At 47.5% G+C, this 27,412-nt stretch overlaps 1 protein-coding gene across 12 annotated transcripts in view; it reads left to right on the top strand.

The window, feature by feature from the left end:
* The window catches only part of MSRA (methionine sulfoxide reductase A), a 385,886-nt gene that overhangs the window by 338,451 nt on the left and 20,023 nt on the right, over positions 1-27,412 (top strand). Inside the window, exon 6 of one of the 12 annotated variants that reach the window (XM_063726509.1) lies at positions 11,014-17,606. The exons of the other annotated variants lie outside the window; for them this stretch is intronic. Within the exon in view, the coding sequence (XP_063582579.1) occupies positions 11,014-11,070 (57 nt within the window). The 3' untranslated portion in view covers positions 11,071-17,606. Of the gene's footprint in view, positions 1-11,013; positions 17,607-27,412 lie in introns of those variants that run through there. 12 annotated transcript variants of the gene reach the window in all.

The following is a 27,412-nucleotide window of genomic DNA, read 5'->3' as shown; positions in this document are numbered from 1 at the left end:
ACGGTGAGTTTGACGTTTGTAAAAATGTTTTGGAAACCGTATTAGACACCTTGAAATAAAAAGGAATTTAAAGTACTTTATTCCGGGAAGCGGGATTGGAATTATTCTGGCTACCCCAAATTGGATCGCTTTCCTTTCCTTAATCTACATGGACAAAGCCCAGTGCTGCGTTGTGAACCTGTAGGGTGCTTTGAGCACATGGCCTGTGTGAATTTCCTTCCTGCTCACTGTCACCTTCATTTTGGGGACTTCTGCTTCACTTGAGCACAGCTAAAGACAGAGCATTTTTATTTCGTTTGTGAGAGCGTCAAAGGATGTTAGGGATGGGAAGAACATCCAGGACATTCCTCATATGCTCATCCCCACTGCTTTCCCAGGGGATCACAGGGTTAGGGCTGCAGCCACATTCACGTTCTGATGCCTGCAGAGCTGAGAGTCACCCCGAAATCCATGACTCTGGAGCCCCCTTGCTCTGTGAAGCCACACAGTAAAATACTGTGACATTTAGCTGCCAGTTTCAGGCCAGCTATGTGCCCAGAGCTTGTACCTTAAATTAGAAGAGCTGACAGGTGACGTATAGGGCTTTGCCACCTGGACAACTATGCAGTGATGCCTCCTGCGCCCTTAGAGATGGGGAGAAATAGCAACCACCTGCCTTGAAATAGGAGCATCTCCCTGTACCCCAGCCTGTTTGCTCTGATGCTGTCAAATCCATTCAGAGATACTGCCAGACACTCTGCCTGTGCTAGGAATGCAAAGAATGAAAAGCCAGAGCTCCTGCCTTTGCAGCAGATATCAACAGACCGGTGTGAGTAAAGCCCTGATGGTGGTCTGGGCCACATGAAGCCTCTTGAGGTGGCTCCGCAGGATGGCAGGATGTCTTTCTCTCTCCTGGTGGAGAACGACAAGGATGTCCAGGTCACAGGTTCTCAACTCTGGCTGCTCATTGGAATAACCAGTGGTGGTTTGAAAACTCTTTCACCCCCATTCTGACACTGAGCTGGTCTCAACAGGGACACAGGCATGAGTAGGTATTTCTGGAAGCTCCCAGGTGTTTTCAGGATGCAGCCAGGGCTGAGAACTGTTGCACTAGTGGAAGGACTCAGATGGGAGTCCTATTTGGAGAACTGTTAAAGAAAAAATAAAATGGCCAGGCATGGTGGTTCATGCCTGAAATCCTAGCAGTTTGAGAGGCTGAGGTGGGCAGATCCCTTGAGGACAGGAGTTTGAGACCAGCTTGGACAACAGAGCAAAACTCTTTGTCTCCAAAAAAAAATTAGCTGGGTGCTGTAGCGCATACCTGCAGCCCCAGCTGCTCAGGAAGCTGAGCCAGGAGGATCACTTGAGCTGAGGAGGTTGAGGCTACAGTAAGCCATGACTGGACCACTGCACTCCAGCCTGGGTGACAGAGCAAAACCCTGTCTCTGAAAAAAAAAGGAAAAATAAAATGATTCAGGGGAGCTACTGCATAGGGTGTTGCAGTGGGGAAGAGAATTCAGGCTCAACTTCGAGTGCAAAGGACAAGTGGGAGTTCATAGGTAAGGAGCAGGAGATGGAGGTCAGTGAATGGAAATTACGGGGGAAACACCAGGAGTAAGGGGGATTGTGGCTAAAGTGACCTAACAGGATTCCTGCTGATGGCAGGACAGGGTGATCAGACCACCTGGGGGATGGCAGCAGATGGGGAACTCAATTCGATATTGAAGTTGGGGGGTTCAGGTTAAACCAGCTCAACAGGATTCTTACTAAAATTGGACAACGCAGGGACAAAGGTAGAAGCCTAGAAATTAGGGCCTGGTTGAGGAGAGAGTTCAAAGGAATCTGAGTGGAGTTTAGTCAAAGTGAGACTGTCAGAATGACAGGTGGTACATTGCGGGTGGAAGCCTGTGGCAGATGTGGGGCAGAGGGCAGGGCTGAAAGATGGGACAGGATGGGTTTGACCTTGACGATTGGGGCAGGAGGGGCAGAGGAGTGAGAAGATCAGGTCTGTGGTCTTAAAAGATTACTCTGTTGTAAGGAGATTAGGAGGGACTGGCTCCCAGAGTTCAGTGGGGGACACATGGCATTTGAGGTTCTGGTTGGGCAGTCCAGGTGGAGATTTCCAAGAGGCAGTGAAGTCATGGTCTAAGGCCAGGGCAGAGGTGGAAGAGCTACCGGTGTCATAGCCACATTTACCTGGTGTCTGCAGCTGTGGGAGTGAACTGTGAATGTTGTCACTCACCTGGTGGGGGGCGGGGAGGGGTCTTCCTAAAAAAGCAGATGAAGGACAGAATAGAGACAGTGTGGAGAGAGTGGAGGAAGAGGAATCTGCCTGGGTGACAAAGAGTACATAGTGACAGAGGAGGACAATACGCGATCACAGACACCAGGAAAGAAAAAGGTGGCTTTCTGGAGATAGCGCCCCTTCCTTCCTCATAACCCATTCATTCAGACCCTGTCTGTGAGTATTTCAGGGCAGGAGGAATGGATGGCAGTCTCGTCAATATCCCTTAAAATTTCACAACATAGGGGCCATTCAAGTGCCTGTGTGCCATTGCCTGCTTATTAAAATGAATTATGAACAAATATATTTCTTTTAATTCTCATGCAGTTCTTTGAGATATGTATTCCAGTTTACAAACGGAAGCTGGACCTCGGAGAGGGGAAATGATTCTCCCAAAATACTGTAGCCAAGTGGAAGAAACATTGGAATCTAGGTCTGATTCCAGACGTTTCCATTATCCCATATTAGGTTCACACCAAATAATTTTCTCTGATCAGACGTCAGGAAGATGTTGAAAATACCTAAGGAACAGGGAAGGGGTGATGAACAGACATACCTGAAACAGGAGGGAAGGGAAGGTTTTTATATGATGATGTTCACTGGAGCATCATTGACATCATAGACAAAGCTGTCTAACAAGAGAGGAAAGGTATTTCAAGGCCGTGAACCTTCAAATCTGTGTTTGTAAAGGCTATATATGGTCTGCTCCAGTGGTTCTCAAACTTCAGCATGAGTTGCAAGCACCCTCAGAGATTGCCAAGACACAATTGTTGGGCCTCACCTGGGGCTTCTGATTTAGCAGGACTGCGGTCCCAAAATATGCGTGTCTAACAAGCTCCCAGGTGATGCTGCTGATCCCAGGATCACACTTTGAAAACCACTGGTCTAATTTAGCCTGCACAGGTGATGGGTTCTACTTCCAAAAATGGGGGATGAATGCATTTGGCTTTAGATTGCTGAACTAGGTTGGAGTCCTCCTCTGGGAAAAATGGGATTCGAACCCTTTGAGGAGACTCTTCTTCAGGGTGGATTATTTAAAAAAAAAAAAAAAAAAAAGTCTCCAGGAGTCTTCAGAAAAATTAGCCCCAAATGCATGGAGACGGCTGAACTGCAGCTAGTGGAGCAGTGCCTGTCAAATATTGATGTGCGTGCAGAACACCTGGGGTCGCGTTAAAATACAGATTCCAACTCAGCAGGTCCAGGGTGGGGCCTGAGCTTCTGCATTTCTGACAAGCTCCAGAGGTGGCTGCTGCTGCTGCCTGCTGCCTGCACAGCTCGACCACACTTCCAGTAGTGAGGCTAGAGGATCCGTGATTGTGCTGGTACATGTGACAGATCATTGAGATTTAACCTCTCTCCACCTCCTGAATAACATGATCGATGTCGCAAAATCTGTATTTGAACAGTTCTATAATGTTCAAGGAAGCAGGTAAAACAGAGCAAATGTGTGAGTAGTTGTCATTTTAGGGGTGAAGGGAATTTTTTTTTCCACCTTGAAGGTTTAAGTCTGCTGAAATAAACTGAAAAGAAATCAGCAGGAGAAAAGACATATACATGTATTAATGTGCAGTTGTGCATGGGAGCCATACACAATATGAGACTCTAAGAAGGGTCAGGGAGTTGAGGCTTAAAGACCCTCTTCATGGGGAAAAGAGATGTAGGCTGTTCTGAGGGGGTGGTATATGATTCTTAGGAGAAATGAATGAGCCCAAAGAACAGAGAGTGGCCTGAGTCAAAGTTCCTCTTAGCACTGGTGGACTGTGGGAAGGTAAGGGGTGGACGTTCACTGCAAGCGAAGGTTGTCTTATCATGTAGGTAAAGTCTCCCAAGTAATCTCGTGGAACTGCTCTTGGAAGAATGCAGAAAGAGCCTGTCTGGGCATGGTGATGACTTTTAGTCTTTTCTCCTGTAATTAATCTTTCCTAGTTATTTGATGAGATTCCTAGGGAGGGGCTCTTAAGACAATTGCATTTCTTGGGGGAAGAAGTTTGTTTCTTCTTCACTTGTGGGGAGAAATGAGGTAGTTGAGAAAGTCCTTGGTTCTGAGGCAGCTTCTAAGGCCTTCCAATTTCCTGTAATTCAAAAATGCTTGGCATGCCAAAGCTGCATATTTTAGGGTATTGTTCTCTGAGCCCCAACATCATAGTAGTGCAGGGGAGGGGGAAAAAAGTTTGTTTTCCACCTTCTAGGTTCTCCAATGGAGCCCTTGTAACCAAAGACAATTAACAAAGTAAATTTACAAACAAGTTTATTAACATGTACATCTCATGTGTACATGGGAGAAACTCAGGGATGAGTAACTCAAAGAGGTAGCTGGAATTTGGGCTTCAATACCCTCTTCAGCTGAAATGAAGAAAGAAGCTTATGGGGGAGGCAAGTTATGGAAAGGTGACCGGGAAAACTATGGAAAGCAAGTGTAAGGTTCGTGATGCGGACTTAAGGCTGTGCCTTCTCCCTTGATAAGGCTCTTGTGATTTAAGGTCACCCCCGTCTTCCTGGTACAGAGAGGGAGATGCTCTTATAGAAGGGCAGATTTTCTCTGTAGATGTAAAATTTCCCTTACGAAAGGGTAACTTCTCTGTTTTCAGAGCTTCTCCTGTGTCTGCAGTTTCTCAAAATAATCAGCTCAAAATAATCCTTATGCCAAAGAGGCATATTTCAGAGTGGCATATTCTGGTCTCCTACGTTAGCTTCGAAAAATCCTGCAAGATGGGAGACATCCGATCTCTCACTTTTCTGATGCTAAACCTGAAGCTTCAGGAGGCCAAGGAACCTGCTCAGAATCCTGGCTTCTTCCCATTACCTCATATCCAAAGAACACACACAGTCCAACCCCTTCTTTGTAAGTGGAGCTAGTATCATATTTAATGAGAGCAGGGTTTCTCAGTGGCTTTTGACATTTGGAGCCAGATAATTCCGTGTTGGGGGAGGGGAAGCCGTTCTGCGCATGATGGGATGTTTAGCGGCATCCCTGGTTTTACCTACTAGATGCCATTAGCTTGGTGCCTCCCCTGCACCCCACCCCTGCCACTGTCACCCTGGTTGTGGCAACTAAAGATGTCCCCTGGACATTACCGAATGACCCCTGGAAAAAGCTTGTCTCCAGTTGAGAATCACTGAACTAGGGCACTGGAAGTATGGAGAATCGCCTGTTGACATATTTATGCCTAGTGTTCCATTATTGGAACGCTAAGCTTTGTGGGAGTTATTTATATCCTACTGCTCAAGGTCATCACCAAGGTCTGATTTTTCACAAAAAATTCGTAACCTCCGGCATAAATGGGTTAAAACACTCACCCACTCCTGGGCCCCAGCATAGGCAATCCAATCAGTGTTTCTCTGTGGAAAAGGACCCTGGCATTTGTATTTTTAAAAGTTTCCTGGGTGACTTGAAATAAGTTGTAGCCAGGCTTGAGAACCACCGGAGTCGTCTTCCGAATGGAGGAGTGATAGACTTCTAGAGGAAGGATTGTAGATGATTTTTGAGGCACGGTGAGAAGCTTTGATAAAATACTGCCGTTATAGTGTGAGGGAGGCTTCAACCAAAGCACTAGCTTCCCTTTGCAATATTTTTTAAATGTAGCTGTTATGCTCTAAATGCCCTGTGAAATTAATTTGTCGTTGTTATGTTCTGCCATCCAATTACAAGTTTCTTGTTACTACTTAAGTAATCAAATTATTCTTTTAACAAAAAATGAGGCTGGGGAGTTGTTATGAGAACCACTGACAGGTCTCCTTCCCGAGAGGCATCTTTTCTCTTCTGCCCACCCACCGGGGAGCAGGCCCTGCTTCCTGCCCTTGCCCTGGAGGGCGGAGGAAACCCTGCCATCCTCTCTCCAGTCCTGCCTTCATGGACCTTCCTCCACACCCTGGTGGTGCACTCTTTTTCAGAAGCTTGCTTTCTTTTTTCTTTTATTATTTTTTTCTTTTTTCAAAGTCTTTTTTTTTTTTCTTTCCAGAAACTTTCTTTTTTTTTTCTTTTTTAGAAGTCTCAGAAGACTTCAGTGGTCCCATTGTATACAACCACACACTGTTGCCTGAAATCCAAGGTCATTCACAGAATCGCCCATGGTGCACGGAGCTGAGCTCAGGCCCAACCAGTCAGATGCTGCTTTTGACCCACCTGAGCCCATTCCCTGCATGGCTCACTGAGTCCTGCCTTCCGCAGGTACCAGGTCAGACTCTGCTTCTGCCTCATCCGAGCCCACTCCCCACGTGTCTCACAGAGCCCTGCCTTCTGCAGGTGCAGCACCGTTGCCACCTGTGCCACCTCCCCGTGAGATCTGACATCCCCTGTCTGTATTCCTGGTGATCCAGGCTGTGCCAGTCTCTGTGCCTTGAGGAGTGCTCTGCACCTATATGTTCAGGCCTAGCACAGGGTCTGCTCTGAGGGGATGGGGCCTCCGTGGGGCAGGCAGCCCTGAGAGGAGGGGGTTCCTGTGTGATCACATGTGCGTGGCCTTGTGTTTGTGCAAAATGGGCAGCCTGGCAGTTATCTGGTAATGAGTGCATCCAGGACAGATGACCAAACTGGAGTCGCGTGGTCACCAGTTGAGAACCACTGACCTAGGCTCCATGTCTGCCCAGGCTCCCCTGCGAGGGCCGCTGGCACCTGCCTCTGGGTCTTCCTCCCCACTCCCGCCCCTGTCCCCGCCCACCATGGAAAGCCAGGGGCATCTTGTGCACATTTATGACAGGATAGGAAGCAAAATGAAGACTTCCAGTGAAATCATCGTACATCTGCCCATTGTCACATGATTTGGGGAATTTTTTCGAGGTTTATCAAGGCAGAGTAAAAATCACAGCAGTAAAATGAGACTTTGCACTGGCCTGGTGAATCAAAGGCGCCACATTGTTTCTGTGTGTATTACCTCATTTAACCCTGATGAGGGGACAGGCACTGACTCCATTCCAAAGGCGAAGACATTAAGGATGTTAAACTACATGTTAAAACAGCACAAGGAAACCCTGTCTCTACTAAAAATAAAAAAAATTAGCTGGGCGCGGTGGCGGGTGCCTGTAGTCCCAGCTACTCGGGAGGCTGAGGCAGGAGAATGACGTGAACCCGGGAGTGGAGTTTGCAGTGAGCTGAGATCGCGCCACTGCACTCCAGCCTGGGCGATAAGTGAGACTCTGTCTCAAAAAAAAAAAAAAACCAGCACAAGATGCTGCGCTCTGAGTTTTTAGGGAGAAACCTACCTATTCTCAAAGGTACTTCATGTTCTGGCATTTCAAAAAGTAGAAAGAGAGAGAAATATTTCCCAGACTTACTTTTCAATATTCTCACTCTATTGGAAGAACATTTTTATAGAAATGTTAACCTCATTTGCATTGGCTTTTGTATCTTCTCCTTAAATCTTTAAGTCATTTGTCACACACCCCAACTGAACCTGGTTTGAAAAGAGGTTTATTTCTCATTGCTACACCTGCCGAAGACCTGGACTCAAGGTCTGCTCTGGCCCCTGACATACTCCATGCTCTTGGCAACTGAAGTCAGAGTTTCTTCATCTGAAAATGGGCACAAGTCTTCAGACTGGCCCTGGATAGGGGAGGCACTGTAATGTGTATGAAATGTCTAGCGCACTGTCTGGGACTTAGCAAGCTGTGGTGAGTATCTGTGGCATTCTCTGATTGAACCAAAATCATAATTTCAATTAAAACTATGAAAATATTGTTCATCACTTATGGATAACTGTGGGCATTTTACTACTGATGAACCCAAGAGGACTTGCCAGAGGTCACATAAAGCCAACAGTCAGGTGACAAGATGAGGATACTGGGTGAGTTCCCTGGGCCACACACTGGCCCTCTGACCCGAGGCTGAGCGTGGGCTAGGAGTTGGTTCTTTTACGTGAGCACGCCTAACAGCTCTGCCACCCGCTGTCCCAGCCTGCCCTGCCATAGGGTCCAAGAAGGGCAGTTCACGTCCTTATTTGTCTATGGCTTCATTTGTCCCACGTGAAGGGCAGAGGCAGAATTATGAGTGAGCAGACGGTGGTGTCTTTTAAATACCGCATTTCACTTCCTAGGGACGTGTCTTCGTGGTGTTGATCATGCAGTGAACATTTCCTGACCTATGGAAGTGTCAGAAACATTTCTGGATGGAACATGTCTCTGAATTTCCAAAAGGTGGTATTTTAGGCCTAGACTTCAGACTCTCATATTTGAAAGAACTCACTGTCTGACCAACGGTGCTCTGAAAACGAGGTCGGAAGGTTTGGTGGACCTCAGCCTCCCCCACTGGCTTCTTAGTGGAAGGCTCACCTCTGACAAGAGAAGGGGCCCTTGAGAATGGAGCTTTCTGTGTGACAATGAACATGGACTTGACACCTGCTAGACTAGGTCAGGGGCATGTGAAGGCATCTGGACTGGCCAGACTCCAGTGGATGGACAGCCGTCTCCTCTCTTAGATTTTAGGAACTTAAATGCCATGGCTTCCTTAAACATTGAGCAATGCTTACATGCTCTGAGTCAGCCTGGATCGTGATGGCTAGAAGGAGTCATAGAGGCTGACTCCCTCCATGTTCAGTCCAGGAGAGGGAAGGTGACTTCCCTGAGCCGACGTGGCTGGTCAGTGTCAAGGCTGGGCACTGAGTCCAGTGCAGCCCTCTCCCTGCGGGTTCCTCCCTCCAACCTGCTCCTGCCCAGAGCTGCTCCTTCCGCTCTTTCTCCCCTTCCTCTGTCTCTTGGGATCTGGCCGATGATGCTCTTTGTGTTGTCAGGAAATGTGCCCAGCAGCCAAGCATATCCTGTCATTAAACCGAATCTGGTGGCTAAGGATGTCTTTGTGAATACACCTCATCCTGTCATCGGCCTGTGACCATCACTTGGCCTCTTGGCCCTTTTTTTTTTTTTTTTTTAATCTAGGATATTGGGAGGGTCAAATTAGCTGATCGCTAAGGTGCATTCCCATACTAAAAAAAAATGTTCAGCTGGGTGTGGTGGCTCACGCCTGTAATCCCAGCACTTTGGGAGACTGAGACGGGCATATCACCAGGTCAGGAGATCAAGACCATCCTGGCTAACATGGTGAAACCCCGTCTCTACTAAAAATACAAAAAAAAAAAAAAATTAGCCGGCAGTAATGGCGGGCGCCTATAGTCCCAGCTACTCAGGAGGCTGAGGCAGGAGAATGGCATGAACCCGGGAGGCGGAGCTTGCAGTGAGCCGAGATAGCACTGCTGCACTCCAGCCTGGGCAACTGAGCAAGACTCCGTCTCAAAGAAAAAAAAAAAAAAAAATTTCTGTTGTTCCTGATCCCTGAGTTATGCTGTGAGAAAAGAACCACTTTGTCCACTGCTGCTCCTTGAGCTTGGGGAGATTGTGGGGAGAACAGAAAGCAGCCGCCTGCCCCCCGTGTTTCTATTCAGTGTAAGAAGAAGAGGCGAGCCCCTTCTGCTTTCAGAGTGGGTGCAGTGCCAGGGGGTTTGTTTCCCTGCCATTGGCTGGGCATGTTTTACTGCATTATTCTTCCATCGAATTTTCCATAACAGTCTTCAGACTCAAATCCAAAGTTATTACGGCAAATCCTGCTGGAAAGCTGAGAGGGATTTTTTTACTTTTAGGGAAAACAGGCCTATATTCTAGGCAATAAGGATGCCATCTTGAAGGAAATTGGCAGAAACATTCTATGCCTGACGCAGGGTCAGCATGTGACGGTGGTTGCTGGGCACTGTGTAGGCATGGTGTTGTGACTGGTGCCCAGGTATTGCAGCTGGATGGCTGCCTGGCAGCCATATCAACATGGGATACCTAGTTGTATGGCTATCCTGGAAGTCTTCTGTGCATGTGATTACAGCGTGGGAAATGTGGGCAATCCAGACTGCCTAACGTCCATATGTCTTGTATAGTTTATGACCTGCACATGGGCAGCTTGTGCCCCAAGTAATGGAGTCAGCACGTCGGTGTTATACAGATACAGTTACATGGCTAATAGGTGAGCATGCATTGAATTGAGTTCAGACAGTTTTGTGACTATCCCCTGTGCACCATGTGTGCACATCTACATGGTCACTATTCAGGCTTTGTGCATGTACATGCATAGGGTTGGCATGAAGATACTATGTGTATAACTGTATGGTCTGCAGGCACGGGATATTTGGTGATCACACAGCCATCCCCCAGGCCTTGTGTGTTGTAAGCTTTCTGCAATCTGTGGCCAATTAGAGGGCAGATGGAAGAGACCCTAAGACAACATGACCAGTGTTAACAATGGGTATCTAGAGAGAGAAAGGAACTATTAGCTAGACAGCATCTGCGTCTTGTATATTTGTAATGACATTTAAATATTTTACCACTCTCTTCATCTTCTTCATTGTGATGAGTTTTTCTCATTGATCTTTCCAAAACCAAAAGGGGCCATTCAATGTTTTTATTGTAGCGAAACCAAAGTTAATACTATGCGTCTGTACTTTTGGCAGCCAGAACCCTGTAGTCCACAACGATGATAGTTTGTATTTTCAAATACACTGTAGCAGTGTACTAGACCCTACCACACAGGGTGTCAAGCCATAAACAGAGCTCCCTAGCCACCCCACCCCATCTTTTCTTTACATAGTCCAGTAAAGGGAATTAATGTTATATTAAAGATGAAAATCTGCTTATCACAATAGGATTTACAAAATAATTGCATACATTTTCTCATTTGACTAGCTCATTTTCAGTTCTGACAGCCCTTTTCTCTATATCATCTCACTTGATTCCCTGAGCAGCTCTGTCAGACTGACAGAATTCTCACATCCATTTCGCAGATGGGAAAACCAAGGCTCAGAACAGCTGTGGAACTTACCTGCGGTCACAGCTGCTGAGAGAAAGCACCAAACCCACGGCCAGGCCTCCGCTGTGCTCAGGAAACAGGTCCTGCTTCCCTTCTGCACTCTGCCCCAGCAGATTGTATCAGCTGCTTTCTAAACACTTTGGTTAGCAAGACGCTGGAAGGCACAAATGGGAAGGAGTTGGCTTGTCCCACCTCCACCCAATATCATGATGGCTACTTGTCTGCCTCGGATTCAGATTTCTTTCAAGATTGTCCACGCTTATTGATTGTAAATCAGTGACCTACAGTTAAATTTCAGTTCAGTTCAATCCACATATGAACTGAGTCTCTACCATGTTGATGATATTGCCTTTGACACTTGGATATGTGAGCATTGGGACCTATACAAATGATTTCAACTCAGTCCCTGCCCTCTAGTTGGCTTCCAGCCAAGTGGCAGAAGCCAACACACACAGTCACCTGTGTGTAAGCGCAGCAGGAAAGACGAGCTCAGGATGGTTTAGGAACATGCAGGAGGGAGCGTTGGAGCCTAGCTTTTGGTGGTTGGGGGGAAGACTTTCCAGAGCATGGTCCTATTTAAGAGTGTGCCTTGAAAGATGCTTAGGGTTTTTAACAAGCAGTGGAAGCGTGTGTGTGTGCATATGTTCACACACACATTGCAGAGGGCTGCAGTGGGTAAGGGAGAGGCAATGCCTTGTAGGGAGAAGGGATGACCTAAACACGCATGATTCTGGGAACCACCATGTTTACTGAGGGGATCGTAGGATGTGTGTAGAAAGAGGGTAGGGAGTGGAGGTACTGAGGCTGGAAAGTTTGGTTGAGGCCAAAATATGGAAGAAACATTTAGGTGTATTTTTGAGCAGGAGAATGACATGGCCACAGATGCATTTTAGAAAAATCAGTCTAGCAGAGGCCAGATGGATGGAGCTGAGGAAGCAGGCACTGGTGTTTGAGGAGTTTGAAGGCTCTTGCGGAAGTCCAGGCAGCATCATGATGAGTCATCTCAGCTTGGCATGCGAAGAGTTTTTGTCATCACTCCTCCGTTTATAATGAAACGCTGAGAATGTGTGCACGTCCACTGACCCTGGGCTCATCCTAGCTACAGAAAGTACCTTTCAGTACCAGACAATAGGAAACCCTCCCTGAAGTCCAGTGAAACCTGCCTACGTCCTCAAAGCTACAGATGTCCCATCTTCTGTGGGTTTCAGAGGCACATATCTTTAATAAAAATATAAAGTGGTGCTCCTAAGCACACAGCCCCCTTCTGTACAAAAGCTGAAATCAGAAATGGCAATTCACAAAGATTCCAGTTTCTACCAATCTTTGCACGGCCCTACAAGTGCAGTCAAGCTCAAGTGGGCAGTCTCTTGTCTAGCACTTGGTATGGCTCCATTTCTGTTGGAATTGCCCATCTCTAAGGCAGCTCCCTCCTTTCTCCCCTTCCCACAAGGGCCCTTAGAGGCACCTTTTCATCTCTCAGGCCTGATCCCCCTCCTTCTTTGCCTGTGTGGAGTTGTTTATTTTTACTTACTGGGGCCACTTTCCATGCTGCTGCTGTTATTGATGATCTCTGTCCTTGGTACAAGGCCAGGCCTCCAGGAAGAAGCGTTTCCTGCACTCAGCCAGTGCTGCCGTTCTCAGGTGCACCATCTCTTCCTCTCCAACATCCTCTCCCCTCCTTACTTCTTTTTTATTTACACATTGAGTGGCAAGAGCTATGAAGGAATATGTAACATTTTAATAGCATCTCATTTTCCTCCATTTGGGGGGCTTCGGTATGATAAAAGTCTACATCATCAAAGGAAAATACCACTGGGAAGAAAACCAGAGAAATGTTATGGCAAAAATGAGATAGGAAATGGATTTTTGAAGATTCTGCACTGAGAACTTGGATTGTGATCCTGTGAAAGTGTGTCCTGGCTATTAAACCCCTTAGGAATGATTGAAGTTTTTGATTCCCTTAGAAGGTAAGGACTTCTAGTGTGGGTTGAAGACAGTTTCTCAATCAGAACTTTCTCGAAGAATGACATATGTGTGGCTGTTGAATAATCTTGTCTCTTTACCCAAGGGAGCTGCCTTTAGAAATGTTTCCACTTCCTTCTCTTCTGTTTCTGTTTTTCCTCCCGGTAAGACCATACCTTGATTTGGAACCTCAGGATTTTTTAAGTGAATGAAATTGCCCAAGCCCAGCGAAGCCAATGGTCTTGGGGTATGGCCCTTATGCAAGATCTCTTGAGTAAAGCCTTCCCTGAGCCTCCCAGCCAGAATTACTCAGTTTGACATCTGTGCTCCAAGGCATGACCTCTTGGGTGCCGATGCCATCAGTCGGCTTCCAAACAGTGAACATTCAGAGTGTCGCTGAGTACCAGACTCTACGCTTTTGTACTCCAGGAACCTGGATAAGGATTGTTCTCCATCTCCAGACAGCTTAGAGCAGAGACTGTGTCCTGCTCATCCTTGTAGTGACATTTGTGCCTTTGTTTTAGAAACTACATAGGACTCCATGATCCGCAGGTGTGGGCTTCACCTTTGTCTCCCAGCTTGACCTTCTACTAGAATGTATATTTCCCTGGTCCTGTTTTATTTGTGTGAGCCATCTCTAATGCTTGTAGAACAAAGTAGAGGTATGTACAAACCAATGAGCAAATATTTAAGCTTCTCCCTTTGAGTCATACCCCTCAAAGGCCTTAGTATTGACCCTGGTACTTTGCAGGAGCTTAGGAAATGTTGCTTGGGTTGAGCTCATTTGAAATGAAAGCAGCCAGAGAATGAACCTGTTATCCTGCAGGGAGTTCATTGAGCTGAAATGGGGGTCCTGGCAGAGGAAGAGGTCTGCAGAGCCCAGAACGAGTAGAGCTCTGGGGTATGAGCCTTGCGGAGCCTGTGCTCTTTTTTGGGAGTGTTCGCTGGTCCAGGCTTCAGCGTGCTTCTCAGAGGTCTTTGGAGGGCAGGGGCCACGTCTTTCATGGTCTTCATCCATGATGGTAGCTAAGGGAGGGCCTGGCACCTAACAGGTGATCTCTGCATTAGAATTGGGAGGCTCTCTGCAAGTGAAAATCATTTCATCTTCTACCTTATTCATGCTCTCATGCTCTCAAATTCCATTTAAAAATATTTTGCGTGGAACATGAAGATGTTCTTGGAATATTCAATATCTGGATTGGAGCTTTCTTTGAAGAACATTCTGTTTTCTCATAGTCTCATAGTCTTTAGAACTTTTTATTCCTGTCATTCTAAATTACCAAAAAATAAATTAAAAAAAAAAAGGAGAAGTAAGGAAGTAAGCCCATTATAACAGCTTGTTGCAGGGAAAAGTGGGTGGAGGCCCCTCTTCCTTCTCTTGTTAATGTGGAAAGCCTTGAACTTGGGCTATAACATCACCAATATAAAAGGTGGTATTGATTCAGCACAAGTAAAGAAGATTGGCTTTAATTAGAGCATATTGACAAATTTGTAAATTTGTGTAAAAATCTACTTTGGAGTCTATTAAAATTTGGGACCCCACTATCCAGTTGACTAATTATAATGGTAACATTCATCAACTCCCAAGGACTCTCTAGTAGCCTTTCCAACTCTAAGAAGTTAAGTTCTTTTCACTCACTCAGTCCAGGGATTCCTCTTAGAAAATTCCTGTTTGAACAGTTCTGGGGTAGGCCATTCCATTATCAGAGACCTCTGATTTGGGGGAGCTTCTCTTCATAGTGAAAGGGCTGGATTCTGCCTTTATGTAATTCCACCCACTGGTCCTAGCTCAGCTAGAGCAGGGCAGGGCGGCTCCTCTGGTCCCTTGTCAAGAGAGACCTTCACTGAGGCCAGCAGCAAAGTTGTTCTGCAGCCTTCTTTGTGGAAGTCTGAGCACAGTTTTCTCCTGCAGGGGTCCCTCAGAAGGTTTGACTACTGGGATCGCCTTTGCCCTGAGATGGACTTGTCAGTGCCAGCAGAAAAGCAGAGTGCCCAGAACTGGACAGTGGCAGGTGCCCCACGCTCTGTGCTGGGGAGATGCTGCCTGCTGCCAGCAATTCTAGCACCAGCTGCTTAGCCAAAAATAAGTTCTCAGCTGCTAAGGCCTGATCTTTCCGCTCTCCTCCTTCTGGAAGCTGAAAGTCCAGCGGTCTGCCAGCTGGAACTGGGAGGTTGGGGATTTGTTTCTATTCAGATGAAAGGAAAAACAGTACGAGGTTTTTCATTTCTTTTTTAACCTTATTATGTCAAAAGAGTTGTCTTGTTCTTAAGAGCAAAAAATATCACCATTGCTTCTGAATTTTGCTTTGAAAATAGCATTAGGAGTGGTGGGGCTGCATTGAGCCTCTCCCAGCTTCCTGGCAGAAGCCCCTATCGAGAGAGGCAGATGCGGCTTCCACTTGAGTGGAGGGACGGCTCTGGGAAAAAGCCCGAGGACTGGGTTTGGCTCAACAAATCTGCCAGCCTTTGGATTGATAAACTGCCTATTTGCACAGAGGACAGGAGCAGCTGCCTCAACCATGGAATTTTCCAAAGGCTGCAAAACTTTAAAGATGGAACTTGAAGTTATTCATTCCTTTATTTAGCAAATATTTATCAGCACCTGCTGTGTGCCAGGTACGTGCTGGGTGCAAAGGTGAACAGAGGGCAATCTGTATCCTCAGATCTGGCACTGTCTAGGGGGAGAAATGGACAAGAGAACAAATGAGCATGGTCTACTGTAATAAGTATCCATAGGTGATACGGTTTGGATGTTTGTCTCCTCCAAAACTCATGTTAAAATGTGACCTCCAGTGTTGGAGGTGGGCCTGGTGCCAGGTATAGGATCGGGGGACAGATCCCTCCTGAATGGCTTAGCGCCATCTCCTTGGTGACGAGTGAGTTGCCAGTCAGTTAGTTCACATGAGGGTGTGGTGCCTCTCCAGTCTCTTTTGCTCCTGCTCTGGCCATGCGCCTGCTACCACTTTGCCTTCAGCCATAAGTAAAAACTCCCTGAGGCCTCACCAGAAGCTGAGCAGATGCCAGCACCATGCTTATACAGCCAGCAGAACCACAAGCCAATTCAACCTCTTTTCTTTACAAATTACCCAGCCTCAGATATTTATAGCAACGCAAAAATGGCCTAACACAACAGGCTTCCCCGTAGCACTACATAGGAGGGCGCAATGGATGGTGGTAGTGCTACATAGGAGGGTGCAGTGGACGGCAGTGGAGGTGGTTATGGTGGTGGCTGTAGCATTGATTATTGCTGTTATTGCTGTCACTAACAAACTGCAAGGATGTGCAGCACAGGTGAAGGACAGCGGCTCTGCTTTAGATGGATGGTCTTGGGGGCAGCACGGAACTTGTCAGAAAGGGAGAGCTGTTGGAGCCACTTTGGAAGAATAAGATGAGGCATGGGAGTGAGGCCTTTCCTGACAAGGGGCAGGTAATGTGGGAAGGCATGAAGGTTAAAATGAACATGGATTGTTTTGGGACCAGCAGCCATTTCAGTGTCTCTAAAGCTGTGTGTGTGTGTGTGTGTGAGGGTGGGAGATAGGTGATAAACCATTGTCCTAGAAATGGAGAATCTTTGAAAAGCTCTAAGCTGCAGAGACAGTCAGACTTGCATGTTACGTGGTCACTCTGGAGGAATTGTGGAGGCCAGGCTGGAATGGGATGGGGCTGGGGCAGAGAGAGGGGCTAAGAGTGGGAAATGATGAGGGCCTGGGTTACAGTGGAGAGGGTGGAGGGGAGGAGACAAGAAAAAAATCAGAGAGAAGGTCTGGAGGACTCCATGGCCTATGACCTATTCAGGCTCTGTGTGTGTGTGTGTGTGTGTGTGTGTGTGTGTGTGTAGTGTGTAGGGAAAGATACACGGTGGATGAATGAGAGCTGGGGCTGGGAATATCAAGCCTATTTACTCCCCATGAGTGAGAGGAGGAGCGCTCTCACTGTTCACTCCCCATGAGTGGGAGGAGAAGCAGGAGTGAGAACAGGTGTGAGAAAGGACAAAGACAGATATTGGTCTATGCTGACTTGGGATGGTGCACCTGCTTTCTGGGGCTGCTGCCTGGAGGCTGTAACAAGCTGACTGAGAGATGTAGAGCATGGAGGCTGTTAGCCTCTCAGGGGAGTCTGGTTGCTGAGGTGGTGGCAAGAGGAAAAGCATAATGGGTAGTGTTAGACAGGAAGGCTGAACCCTTACATCTGTGGTCAATTGATTTTTGACAAGAGTGCCAAGCCATTCAGTGGGGAAAGGACAGACTTTTCAACAGATGGTGCTGGGACAACTGGATCTCCATGTTTGTGAGTGAATGTAACTGTAAAAGAATGAAGCTGGATCCTTACCTCACACCATACACAACAATTAACTCAAAATGGATCAAAGACCTAAACATAAGAGCTAAAACGATAAATCCGTCTCAGGAAAACATAGAGGAAAATCTTCACTGGATTTGCAATGGATTTAATGCAGATCTGTGATGGAGTTGGTACTGGTGTCTTGGATATGACACCAAAAGCACAGATAACACAAGAAAAAAAGAAATTGGATTTCATCAAATTTAAAAACTTTTACACATCAGTGGACACTATCAAGAATATAAAAAAAAAAAAACCCACCCACAGAGTCAGAGAAAATGTTAGCAAATCATATATCTGATAAGGGATTGATGTCCAGAAAATATTTTTAAAACCCCTATAACTCAACAACCACAAAGAAAGTAACCCACTTGAAAAATGGGCAAGGGACTTGAATAGACATTTCTCCAAAGAAGAAATGCAAATGCTCAATAAGCACATGAAAGGATCCGCAGAATCATGAGTCACTGAGGCAATGCAAATCAAAACTATAGTGAGAAACCACTTCAGACCCATTATGATGGCTATTATCAAAACAAAACAGAGAATAATAAGTGTTGGTGAGGATGTGGAGAAATTGGAACCCTTGTGCATTGCTACTGGGAATGGTAAATGGTACAGCCACTGTGGAAACAGTTAGACAGTTCCTCAAGAAGTTAAACGTAGAATTGCTCTATCCTGCAGCAATCCCACGCCTATGTATATATCCAGCAGAATTGAAAGCAGGGACTCAAATCTGTATGCCTATGTTCTTAGCAGTATTATTTACAATAGCCAAAAAGTGGAAGCAACTTAAGTGCCCATCACCAGATGAATGGGTAAACAAAATAGGATTTATAGATACACAATGGACTACAGCCTGAAAAGGGAAGAAAATTCTGACACGTGCTACAAATGGGCGAACCTTGAGGACATCAAGCTAAATGAAATAAGCCAGTCACAAAGCCTCATATAAGCCAGTCCTTATATGAGGACCTAGAGTAGTCAAATTCGTAGAAACAGAAAATGGAATAGAGGTTCCCAGGGGCTGGGGAAAGGGGGAGTTATTGTCTAATGGGTATAGAATTTCTGTTTGGGATGATGACAGTTTTTGAAAATGGATAGTGGTGATGGTTGCACAACACTGTAAATGTACTTAATGCATTTAATTGTACACTTTCAATGCCTAAAATAGTAAATATTATGTTACATATATTTTACCATAATAGAAAAAAATGTAAAGGAAGGCAGGCAGACCCTGAGCATTGGGTTCCCTTAGCTCTCCTAGTGAATTTCGATCGTGAACATTGCAGAGGGTTCCTGTCCACTCCCTGTGCTATTCCTGTCACCCAGGGATTCATCCCCTCCCACCTCTAAACATTTGGCTATGAAGGTATTGTTCCCAAACTGGACAGAAGCTCTCTAGGGGGCTGAGCCTACCCTTGGAGGGACCCTGGCCTCGTATTCCAGCTCCTGCCTGGGCAGGGGAAAGAGAACCGTGACAGGCCTCTGACGCTGAACGCCAAATGTGGTTCTTCCTCAACAGCCAGCAGCTGCTTTCTGGCCTGGAAGTCTTTCCTGCAGTTGCAGCTCCCACTCACCCACAGTTTTCCCCAGAGAGGGGAGCCCGGAGACTGCATTTTGTGCATTATCATTCCAATGACGCAAGCATCCAGTGCCCCCATAGCCCGAGATGCCCACTGGAGGCGGCTGGGAGCCCAGGCACTCCATAGCACGTGTTTCCAACAATGGCTACTAGCTCGGGGAGAGGGATAGGGAGAAGTGAAGTAGTATCCACAATGGAAAGAAACTCTGTCCCGACACAGAGACAGTCACAGTAGCGTTGGGAAATGCCCTTTGCGTGGAAGGTTTAGTTGCAGATGGCCAAGCTCTTCTCAAAAGTATAGCGCAGTGATACTTTTGCATAGTATTTGCAGTTATTTGCTTTGCAATATGGAATCAGTAGGAAATTTTCCAGACTTGAGGTTTAAACACAAAATTGTATTTTCCCTGTACTGAACGGTCCCAACATGGGTAATGACCCTGATTCTCCTGCTATTTGGAGGCATTTACTTCTGAGAAACATACACCATGCCTACCATTGAACCCATGGCCAAAGGAGTATCTGAAAACTGGAAGAGAAGACAGCTTCTAAGCAACCAGAAGTTATGTAGCCAAGTTCATGCACAAAAGCCAGGATGCTTGACACCTGTCCTGGCTCTGGTTTTAGGCACTCACACATACGAAGCTTGAGATTCTTGTTTACCAGCCTCCACAAATTAGAAGCCACAGATTAAAATGTCCCAGGGCTGGCTTGGAGAAGGCCCTCCAAATGCACCAGAGAAGCTTCCGGAAACTTGGCACCTGAGACTAACGAAACAGCTTTCAGCAGAGTGGGTGGCAGATGGGAAGGCTTCAGAAGCAAGGTGCCTCCCTGAGTGATGTCCCAGGAGAAAAATGACATCAACCCAGCCAACGAGAAAAAGCCCCATCGTGCTGTGTGGGAAGGCAGGTGCCGGGCCTCACACAGCTCCACATGCTCATGCCATACTTGCTGGAAGCTGGGATGATGGGGTCCCTTCTCCAGGGCCACAGGAAGGGAGGGGTTCACGGGTCCTGGATGGCTAGGCCTTGGCTGGGACTAGAGAGCCTGGGCGAAAGGATTGCTACTGGGGCTCTGGAGGTGCTCGCTGGGGAAGGTGGGCCGTGGCACTGAAGAGGAAGGCAGGCCATCAGGTGTCCCGTGGGGGAAAGCATTCCCCAACAGTCTCCAGCTTGTGCCTCGTGTGTGTCTGTGGCCCACAGAGGCCTGGCACATGGGTGCTTTGCACAACTGTGGGCTCTACTGAGGCCTTACAAAGTTGAAACTGGTGTGAGACACACATGGGAAGATGTAGCAGCGATGCCGGTGGCTTCCAGGCTCAGGCTGAGGCAGACAGGCGGGACGTGAGTCCTGGCTCTGCATGCCCAGGCCGTGTGTCCCTGCTGAGTTGCCTCACCTCTTCAGGACCTAGGCTTCCCATCTGGTGCACAGGGATGAGACTGCACCGCTCACAGAGGATTGTTTGAGGATTAAAGAAAATACAGTAATAAAATAGCCACGACCCATGAGCATTTAAGAGATGACAATGACGTAATTAAAATGTGGTGGGCGGGGGACTGTTGCTCACTCTAGGAAAGATTTCTCATTACATGTCATTATATATCATATTAACATAAAAGGCTTTTATTTTATGTTGATGAAGTAAACTTCGGAAAATGCTTCAAAGGATCCAGGGGGTGCCCTCCGCATGTCCCAATGCGTCACCTCGGCCCCTGGTCCATGTGGAGAGGGCACCTCATTCCCCCACAGTGCCGGGAAAGTGAGATGGTGCTGCTCTTCCTCCACCAACAGCAAGGCAGGGACCTTCCCCAGGGGCGTCTGGGCTCCTACCTCCAGAGAAGGGTCCCCCTGGAATCTTTCTTTTCCTGACAACACTAGATGCCTTTCTCCCCAGCCCCGTGACAAACGACAGTCAAGCTTGCTGCCAGGAAGGCAGGGAAGTGACGATCCTGTCACCGCCCCCCCCCAACCCCCCGTGAGGAGGGGCAGGCGGGTGTGGGATCCATTACACCCGCCCACGTGGATGGCTTCAAAGTGAACAGTTGGCATTCCTGTGGGGCGGCCCTCGCTCCTGCAATAGGCCATCCCGGGCGTCCGCTCCCTCCCTCACCTACGATCTGCCGTCAGCAGCTGCTTCTGACAGGTGCGCGGGCTCTCCATGGCAGATGGTGACCAAAATGGGCTTGCTGGCAGGCTGTGCCGCCGCGCCGCCCTCCCTCGCACACACTGATGTGTACACAAACACAGCCCGGCCCTCCGTGCCTTCTCGTGGCACCTGCCTGGGGCTTCAGGGGCAGCCAGAGGGCTTATTTCAGAGTGGCAGGCCCATTTCCCCCAGGCCACCCACCTCGCTGGGACCCTTCCATTTTTGGCTGCCAGACTGTGGATCTGGCGTGTCCCGCTTCCGAAGCACGGCATCCTCTCCAGTCTCCTTGCTAGTGTGTGTGGTAAGCGGCACAGCTGTGCACCCACCGCTCCCCACAATGGCTCTGGGCTTGGCCTGGACAGAGCCCACGAAGGCCGAGCTGCCTTAGGCCACAGTCACAGGCTCCAGATGTGGGGCCTGGGCCGCCCTGTGCTCCCTCCCATCTGTTTCCCGGAGGGTGGTCTTGTGGATGTCGGACAGGAGAGACTCGTGGCCACCGCTCCACTGTCCATGGGAGCCCAAGTGCACTGGAAGCCTGTTCTCTTCGCAAAATAGCAAGACATGTCTACGCCGCAGTAACCATGTGCCAGGTCACCGAGCTCAGCCTCCCTCTGGGAGAGAGTGCCTCTCCCCTCTGTCAACCCTGTGCCTAAGTGGGGAGCTGCAGCTGCAGGATCAGAGCATTGCCAGGCCACCCAGCTCTGCCACCCATCGCCCTGCTGGAGCACTTGCCCCTCCCTCCATGTTTGGGCAGCTCATTCCGAACCACCACCCATCCAAGGCAGCCAGATGAGGGGACATCTGGCGCGAGATGGTCGCCAAGTCACTGCTGTTCCATCATGGCAGAAGGAAGATGAGCTCTCTGCCAGATCCTTAAAGAGAGAGAGAGAATAAAATGTGAGTTCCATGCCCGGCATTTTTTTTCTTCTTTTTACCCTGACACCTCAGCTGTCACTTTACTTTCTCTGGAACTTGGACTACTAAAGACCCCATATCCATAACTATTTAGGGTAGACCTTTACCACTGGATACTGATCAGAGTGCCAGAGTGAGTGATGGGAGTGGGAGCAGAGAGGTGAGGCTTGGAGATGACCTCGGAGGAAGAATGCATACACACCCATGTGCTCACACACACAATCACACATGTGTGTTCACACAATCACACGTGTGTTCACACAATCACACATGTGTGTTCACACACACCCATGTGCTCACACACATGTAATGACATACACACATGCTCACATACACCCATGTGCTCACACGTAATCACAGACATGCTCACACACCCATGTACTCACACATACACAATATTCACACATGTTCACATACACGCTGTACTCACAGTGCACGCACACACATGCTCACATGTGCTCACACACACATGTGATGGATCACGAGGGACAGAGGAGACTGAGACTGGCTATTCACCATGTGTCCTCCAGGGTAGGGCTGCCTGCAGTGAGTGTGCTTTCCGTGAGCTGATGGGGTCAGAACCCATTAGCAGGAACTAAAGAGCTTATTTCCTCCTCTTTCCCAGTAAGGGGAGAAGTGTAAGTGACTCTCCCTGTATCCGACTCCCAGGCTCACGCACTTGTGTCGGGCAGTGGCGGGAGAGAGTGTGTGCTCACAGCAATGGTCTCGCAGAAAGTCTATCGTAGTGGGCTGAGGGAGGTCCCTTGCAGTCACGGCAGCTTGTGGGCTGTGTGACCTTGGGCAAGTTCCTTAACCTCTCTGAACCTGTGTTCTTCATCTGGAAAATGAGACTATTTGCTTCTTGAAGAATGTGACCTTTCAGCTATTTCTACAAGAGGATATTGTCACTTTCATTTTAGAGATGAGCAAATTCAAGTACAGAAAGGCTAAGTGACTTGAGCAAGGTCATGCAGGAAAGTGGGGCGTCCTTTCAGGTAGTGAAAGCAAATAAAGGGAGATGGGTGTTGGGGATGTTCAAGAATAGGCAGGCTGGGGGTTACATCCAGGGTGTTGGTGCAGACAGGAATGGGGGCCACGGAGTCCTGGGTGTATTGGAGGCATCTCCTTGGTGCTGGCCAGTCTGTTGCTCTCTTTTCCCTCCTGGCATAAGTTAAACGGACAACCTATTCTCAAACACAAAAGGTGGGTTTTCACAGATAAGCCACATCTCCCCTGCTCTGTGCTTGTTCCTTTGATTTCTCCAAAGAGTGCAATTTTCCATATTTCTGAAAAATCATGTTGTTTGGGCCACTTTCTAGGCCCCAGGAACCAAGATGAGGCCCATGCTAGGATGGCCCTGAGTCTTGCCTTGTCAGACGTGATCTTCTCTTTTTTGAAACAGGCCTCACTCTGTCAACCAGGCTAGAGTGCAGTGGCACGATCTCAGCTCCCTGTGGCCTTGATCTTCTGGGCTCCCTGTGGCCTCAACCTTCTGGGCTCATGTAATCCTCCCATCTCAGTCTCCCAAACAGCTGAGGCCACAGGTGTGTGTCACCACACTTGGCTAACTTTTTTATTTTTTGTAGAGGTGAGGTTCACTGTGTTACCCAGGCTGGTCTTGAACTCCGGGACTCAAGTGATCTTCCCGCCTCGGCCTTCTAAAGTGCTGGGAGTGTAGGCACAAGCCACCATGCCCAGCCTAGACTATGTGACATTTTCTTTGTGTTCTTGAAAATGAGATGAACAAGAACTGGCATCTGACAACCAGAGGTGGATGTGAAACGCTCACGTTCTTACCATCAGACTTTCATCAGCTCCCCTGGGTCCTGGGCAGGGTGAGGTAGATTTTAGGGTCATGACATCAGTCAGTAAGGGCAGGTGGAGGGTTGTGGCAGCAGTCCAGACAAAGGTGGGTGATGGCTGAGCCTTGGAGGTGGCAATGAGGGTGGAGGTGGATTCGTGAACCATTCTGGATGAACTCTCAAGCTTTGCTCTACAATTAGGACTTGCTATGGACATTGCATGGGGAGAGTTGATGATGGCAATGAAATGTGTAGCCTGGAGGAGAGGTAGCAAATGATGCCGTGTGCCAAGAGAGGGGACAGCGAAGACCAACTGCTTTGGGAAAGGAAGGATAATGCCTCGGGGTTTGCACGGGCTGAGTTTGAATTTCTGGGGTGGGGTGGTGAGTGGCAGGATTCTGTAGGCAAGAGAAGAGAAGACTCTGGATCCCAGGAAATGGTGGGGTACAGAGTGAGGCACAGAGCAGGAATTGTCATTGGTCTAAACACCCCAGCACCTGGAGTATAGGATAGCTTACATGTTAATCAAAATTATTGCTTGCTCCTTACATTTTTATTGTAATGCTTATTCTATCTGGTAATCACGTTATGAAATCTGATAAAGTATCAATTCTGAGAATTTCATTAGGGAGCACATCAATCTTTAAGCTACACTGGAGATGCACAGAATCTTTGAGTGGGTTAATAGGATTGCAAAGAAGAACCAATAGGTATAAACTTCTTAGAATTTCGATTAAAAAATTGACAAGCTTCGACACCAAATTATAATTTTGTTTCAAGGGTAATCACGCGACCAGGAGCACCAGCAGGAAAACTGTGTCACCACAGACAGAACTGGCTCACTGGCGGGAAACACAGGCCAGGGAGAAAGGGTCGCATCCCTGAGACGAGATGTGCAAAAATGGGGCTTCTCAGCGTCATTCATTAGCACCACTCTGACTTTACATCTGCATAGTGACATTTAAAGAGGAACATGGGCTGGGCATGGTGGCTCATGCTTGTAATCCCAGCACTTTGGGAGGCTGAGACGGGCAGATCACTTCAGCCCAGGAGTTTAAGACCAGCCTGAGCAATGCGGTAAAACCCTGTCTCTACCAAAAATTTTTAAAAAAAATTAGCCAGGCATGGTGGCACATACCTGTAGCCCCACCTACCCAAGAGGCTGAGGCAGAGGGATCGCTTGAACCCAGAATCAAGGCTGCAGTGAGCCGTGAGCATACCACTACAATCCAGCCTGGGCAACAGAGCAACAACCTATTTCTAAATAAATAAGTAATAGAGGAATAGATAAATCTATTACTTATTTCTAAATAAATAATAGAGGAATAGGTAATAAAAAATCCAGGTTTTAATTTTTTTAATTTGTTTAAATGTAAGGGGCACAAGTACAGTTCTGTTGCATGCACACATTGTGTAGTGGCGAAGTCTGAGCTTTCTATAGTGTTACCATCACCCAAATAATGTACGTTGTACCCATTAAGTAATTTCTTGTCCCTCACTCCCCCACCCTCCCACCCTTCCAAGTCTCCAGTAACTATTATATTCTTGCATATTTAGTTCCCATCCGTAAGATAGAACATGCAGTATTTGACCTTCTGTGTCTGAGTTATTTCACTTAGGATAATGGCCTCCAGTTCTCTCCACGTTGCTGCAAAAGACATGATTTTCTTCTTTTTAATGGCTGAGTAGTATTCCATGGTACATATACGCCACATTTTCCTTTTCCATTCATCTGTTGATGGACACGTAGGTTGATTCCATATCCTTGCTGCAGTGAGTAGTGCTGTAATACACATCTGAGTGCAGGTGTCTTTTTCATGTAATGATTTATTTTCCTTTGGGCAGATGCCCAGCAGTGGGATTGCTGGATTGAATGGCAGTTCTATTTTTAGTTCTTTGAGAAATCTCCATACTGTTTTCCATAGAGGTTGTGCTCATTTACATTCTCACCAACAGTGTGTAAGCATTCCCTTTTTTCTGCACCCTTGCCAGCATCTGTTATTTTTTTGACTTTTTAATAGTAGCCATTCTGACTGGTGTAAGATGATAACTCATTGTGCCTTTGATTTGCATTTCTCCGATGACTAGTGATGATGAGCACTTTTTCATATGCTTGTGGGCCGTTTGTTTTTAAATGAAGTTCATCTCTCCCCTCATGAGAAAGGAGATCATGTAAGGTCTCTTGTCACACGCGGACATGGAATTCTTTTTAGTTAAGATGGCAGCTTTGGTGAATGGCTGAGAACCATGGCTCCAGGGTCAGACTGCCTGGGTTGAAATACTGCCTCTCCTCTCCTTTGCTAAGCACCCTTCTTACCAAATGCAGCAGATAATACTGTGTTCTCTAGAGGGGATGTGATGAGGATAACGTCAGACAGCATGTGTAGAGCATGCAGGGCAGCCTGGCACAGGGTGAATGCATAAGAAGCATCACTCCCAGGCCCTCCTCGCCCCCACCAACATGCACATGCTTGTCCTTGTCTCCCAGAAACACAGGACTTTCACTTGGGTTGATTTAATAGACTCAATCAAGATATTTCTTCATAGAAACTGGGCATAGCGGCCCATGCCTATAATGTCAGTGCTTTGGAAGGCTGAGGTGGGAGGATCACTTAAGGCTAGGAGTTTGAGACCAGCCTGGGCAACATAGTGAGACCCTGTCTCTACAGAAAATAAAAAGAATTAGCCTGGCATGGGTGGCACGTGCCTCTAGTCCCAGCTACTTGGGAGGCTGAGGCAGGAGGATCGCTGGAGCCCAGGAGTTTGAGGCAGCAGTGAGCTATTGTGGTGCCATTGCACTCCACTCTGGGTTACAGAGCAAGACCTTGTCTATTATTTTTAAAGATATTTCTTCATAGAGCAAGTCAAAGGAAAAAGATGATCCTCCGAGCCTGTGTCCAGGGTCTTCCCATAGTGGTCTTCCCATGGTCCCATCCATTGCCGTGGGTTTGTGACATTGTGACGTGGAGTATGCATGTGTGGCGGGGACGCTTGGCCAGGAGCCACCAACACTCTCGTATGGAAAGTCTGGCAACAGGCTAGGTCTTCCAAGGACCAAAAATCTGGGTGGCCTGTGAAAAACCCAAGTCACTTGTTTGGGGGGTGCCGGTGGAGGACAGGAAAGGGTGGAACAGGATGCAAGTGGCCAGGCCCTTGACGCTCTTACTTCTTTGGGCATAACCCCCGTCACCTTATAATTCCCACAGTGTGACATTCCGTCACATCACAAAAATAACCAACACAGTTTTGAGCAGTGCTCCTGAAATAGAAGCCATGTGATGTATTATCTCAAATATATGATTTCACCTCTTCCTCAAAACAGCACTGAGAGGTAGATATCTTATCCCCCTTTTACAGAAGAGAAGGCCAAGCCTCAAGGTCAGCTCCTGAAGGTCATGCTGTTTGGCAGAACCAGGAGAAGAGCCCAGGCCCCTCTTGTCCCCAACCTCTATGCAAGCATGATCTCCTGGAGAACTCCTGGAGATATTCTAAGGAGTGTTTGATACTTAGAGATGCACAGTGCTGCTTTCAGTGTAGAGTGCCATTTTTGTAACTCCAGTTAACATGGATTTTTATTGTCTGAACTGGAAAGCATGCCAATTATATGCAAATTTAAATTGTATAA

This window comes from Pongo abelii, chromosome 7 (genome assembly GCF_028885655.2).
Source record: "Pongo abelii isolate AG06213 chromosome 7, NHGRI_mPonAbe1-v2.0_pri, whole genome shotgun sequence".
In the NCBI taxonomy this organism is placed as follows: Eukaryota; Metazoa; Chordata; class Mammalia; order Primates; family Hominidae; genus Pongo; species Pongo abelii.
Note: the sequence above shows the minus strand (reverse complement) of the source record. Positions and strands in the feature narration are given on the sequence as shown.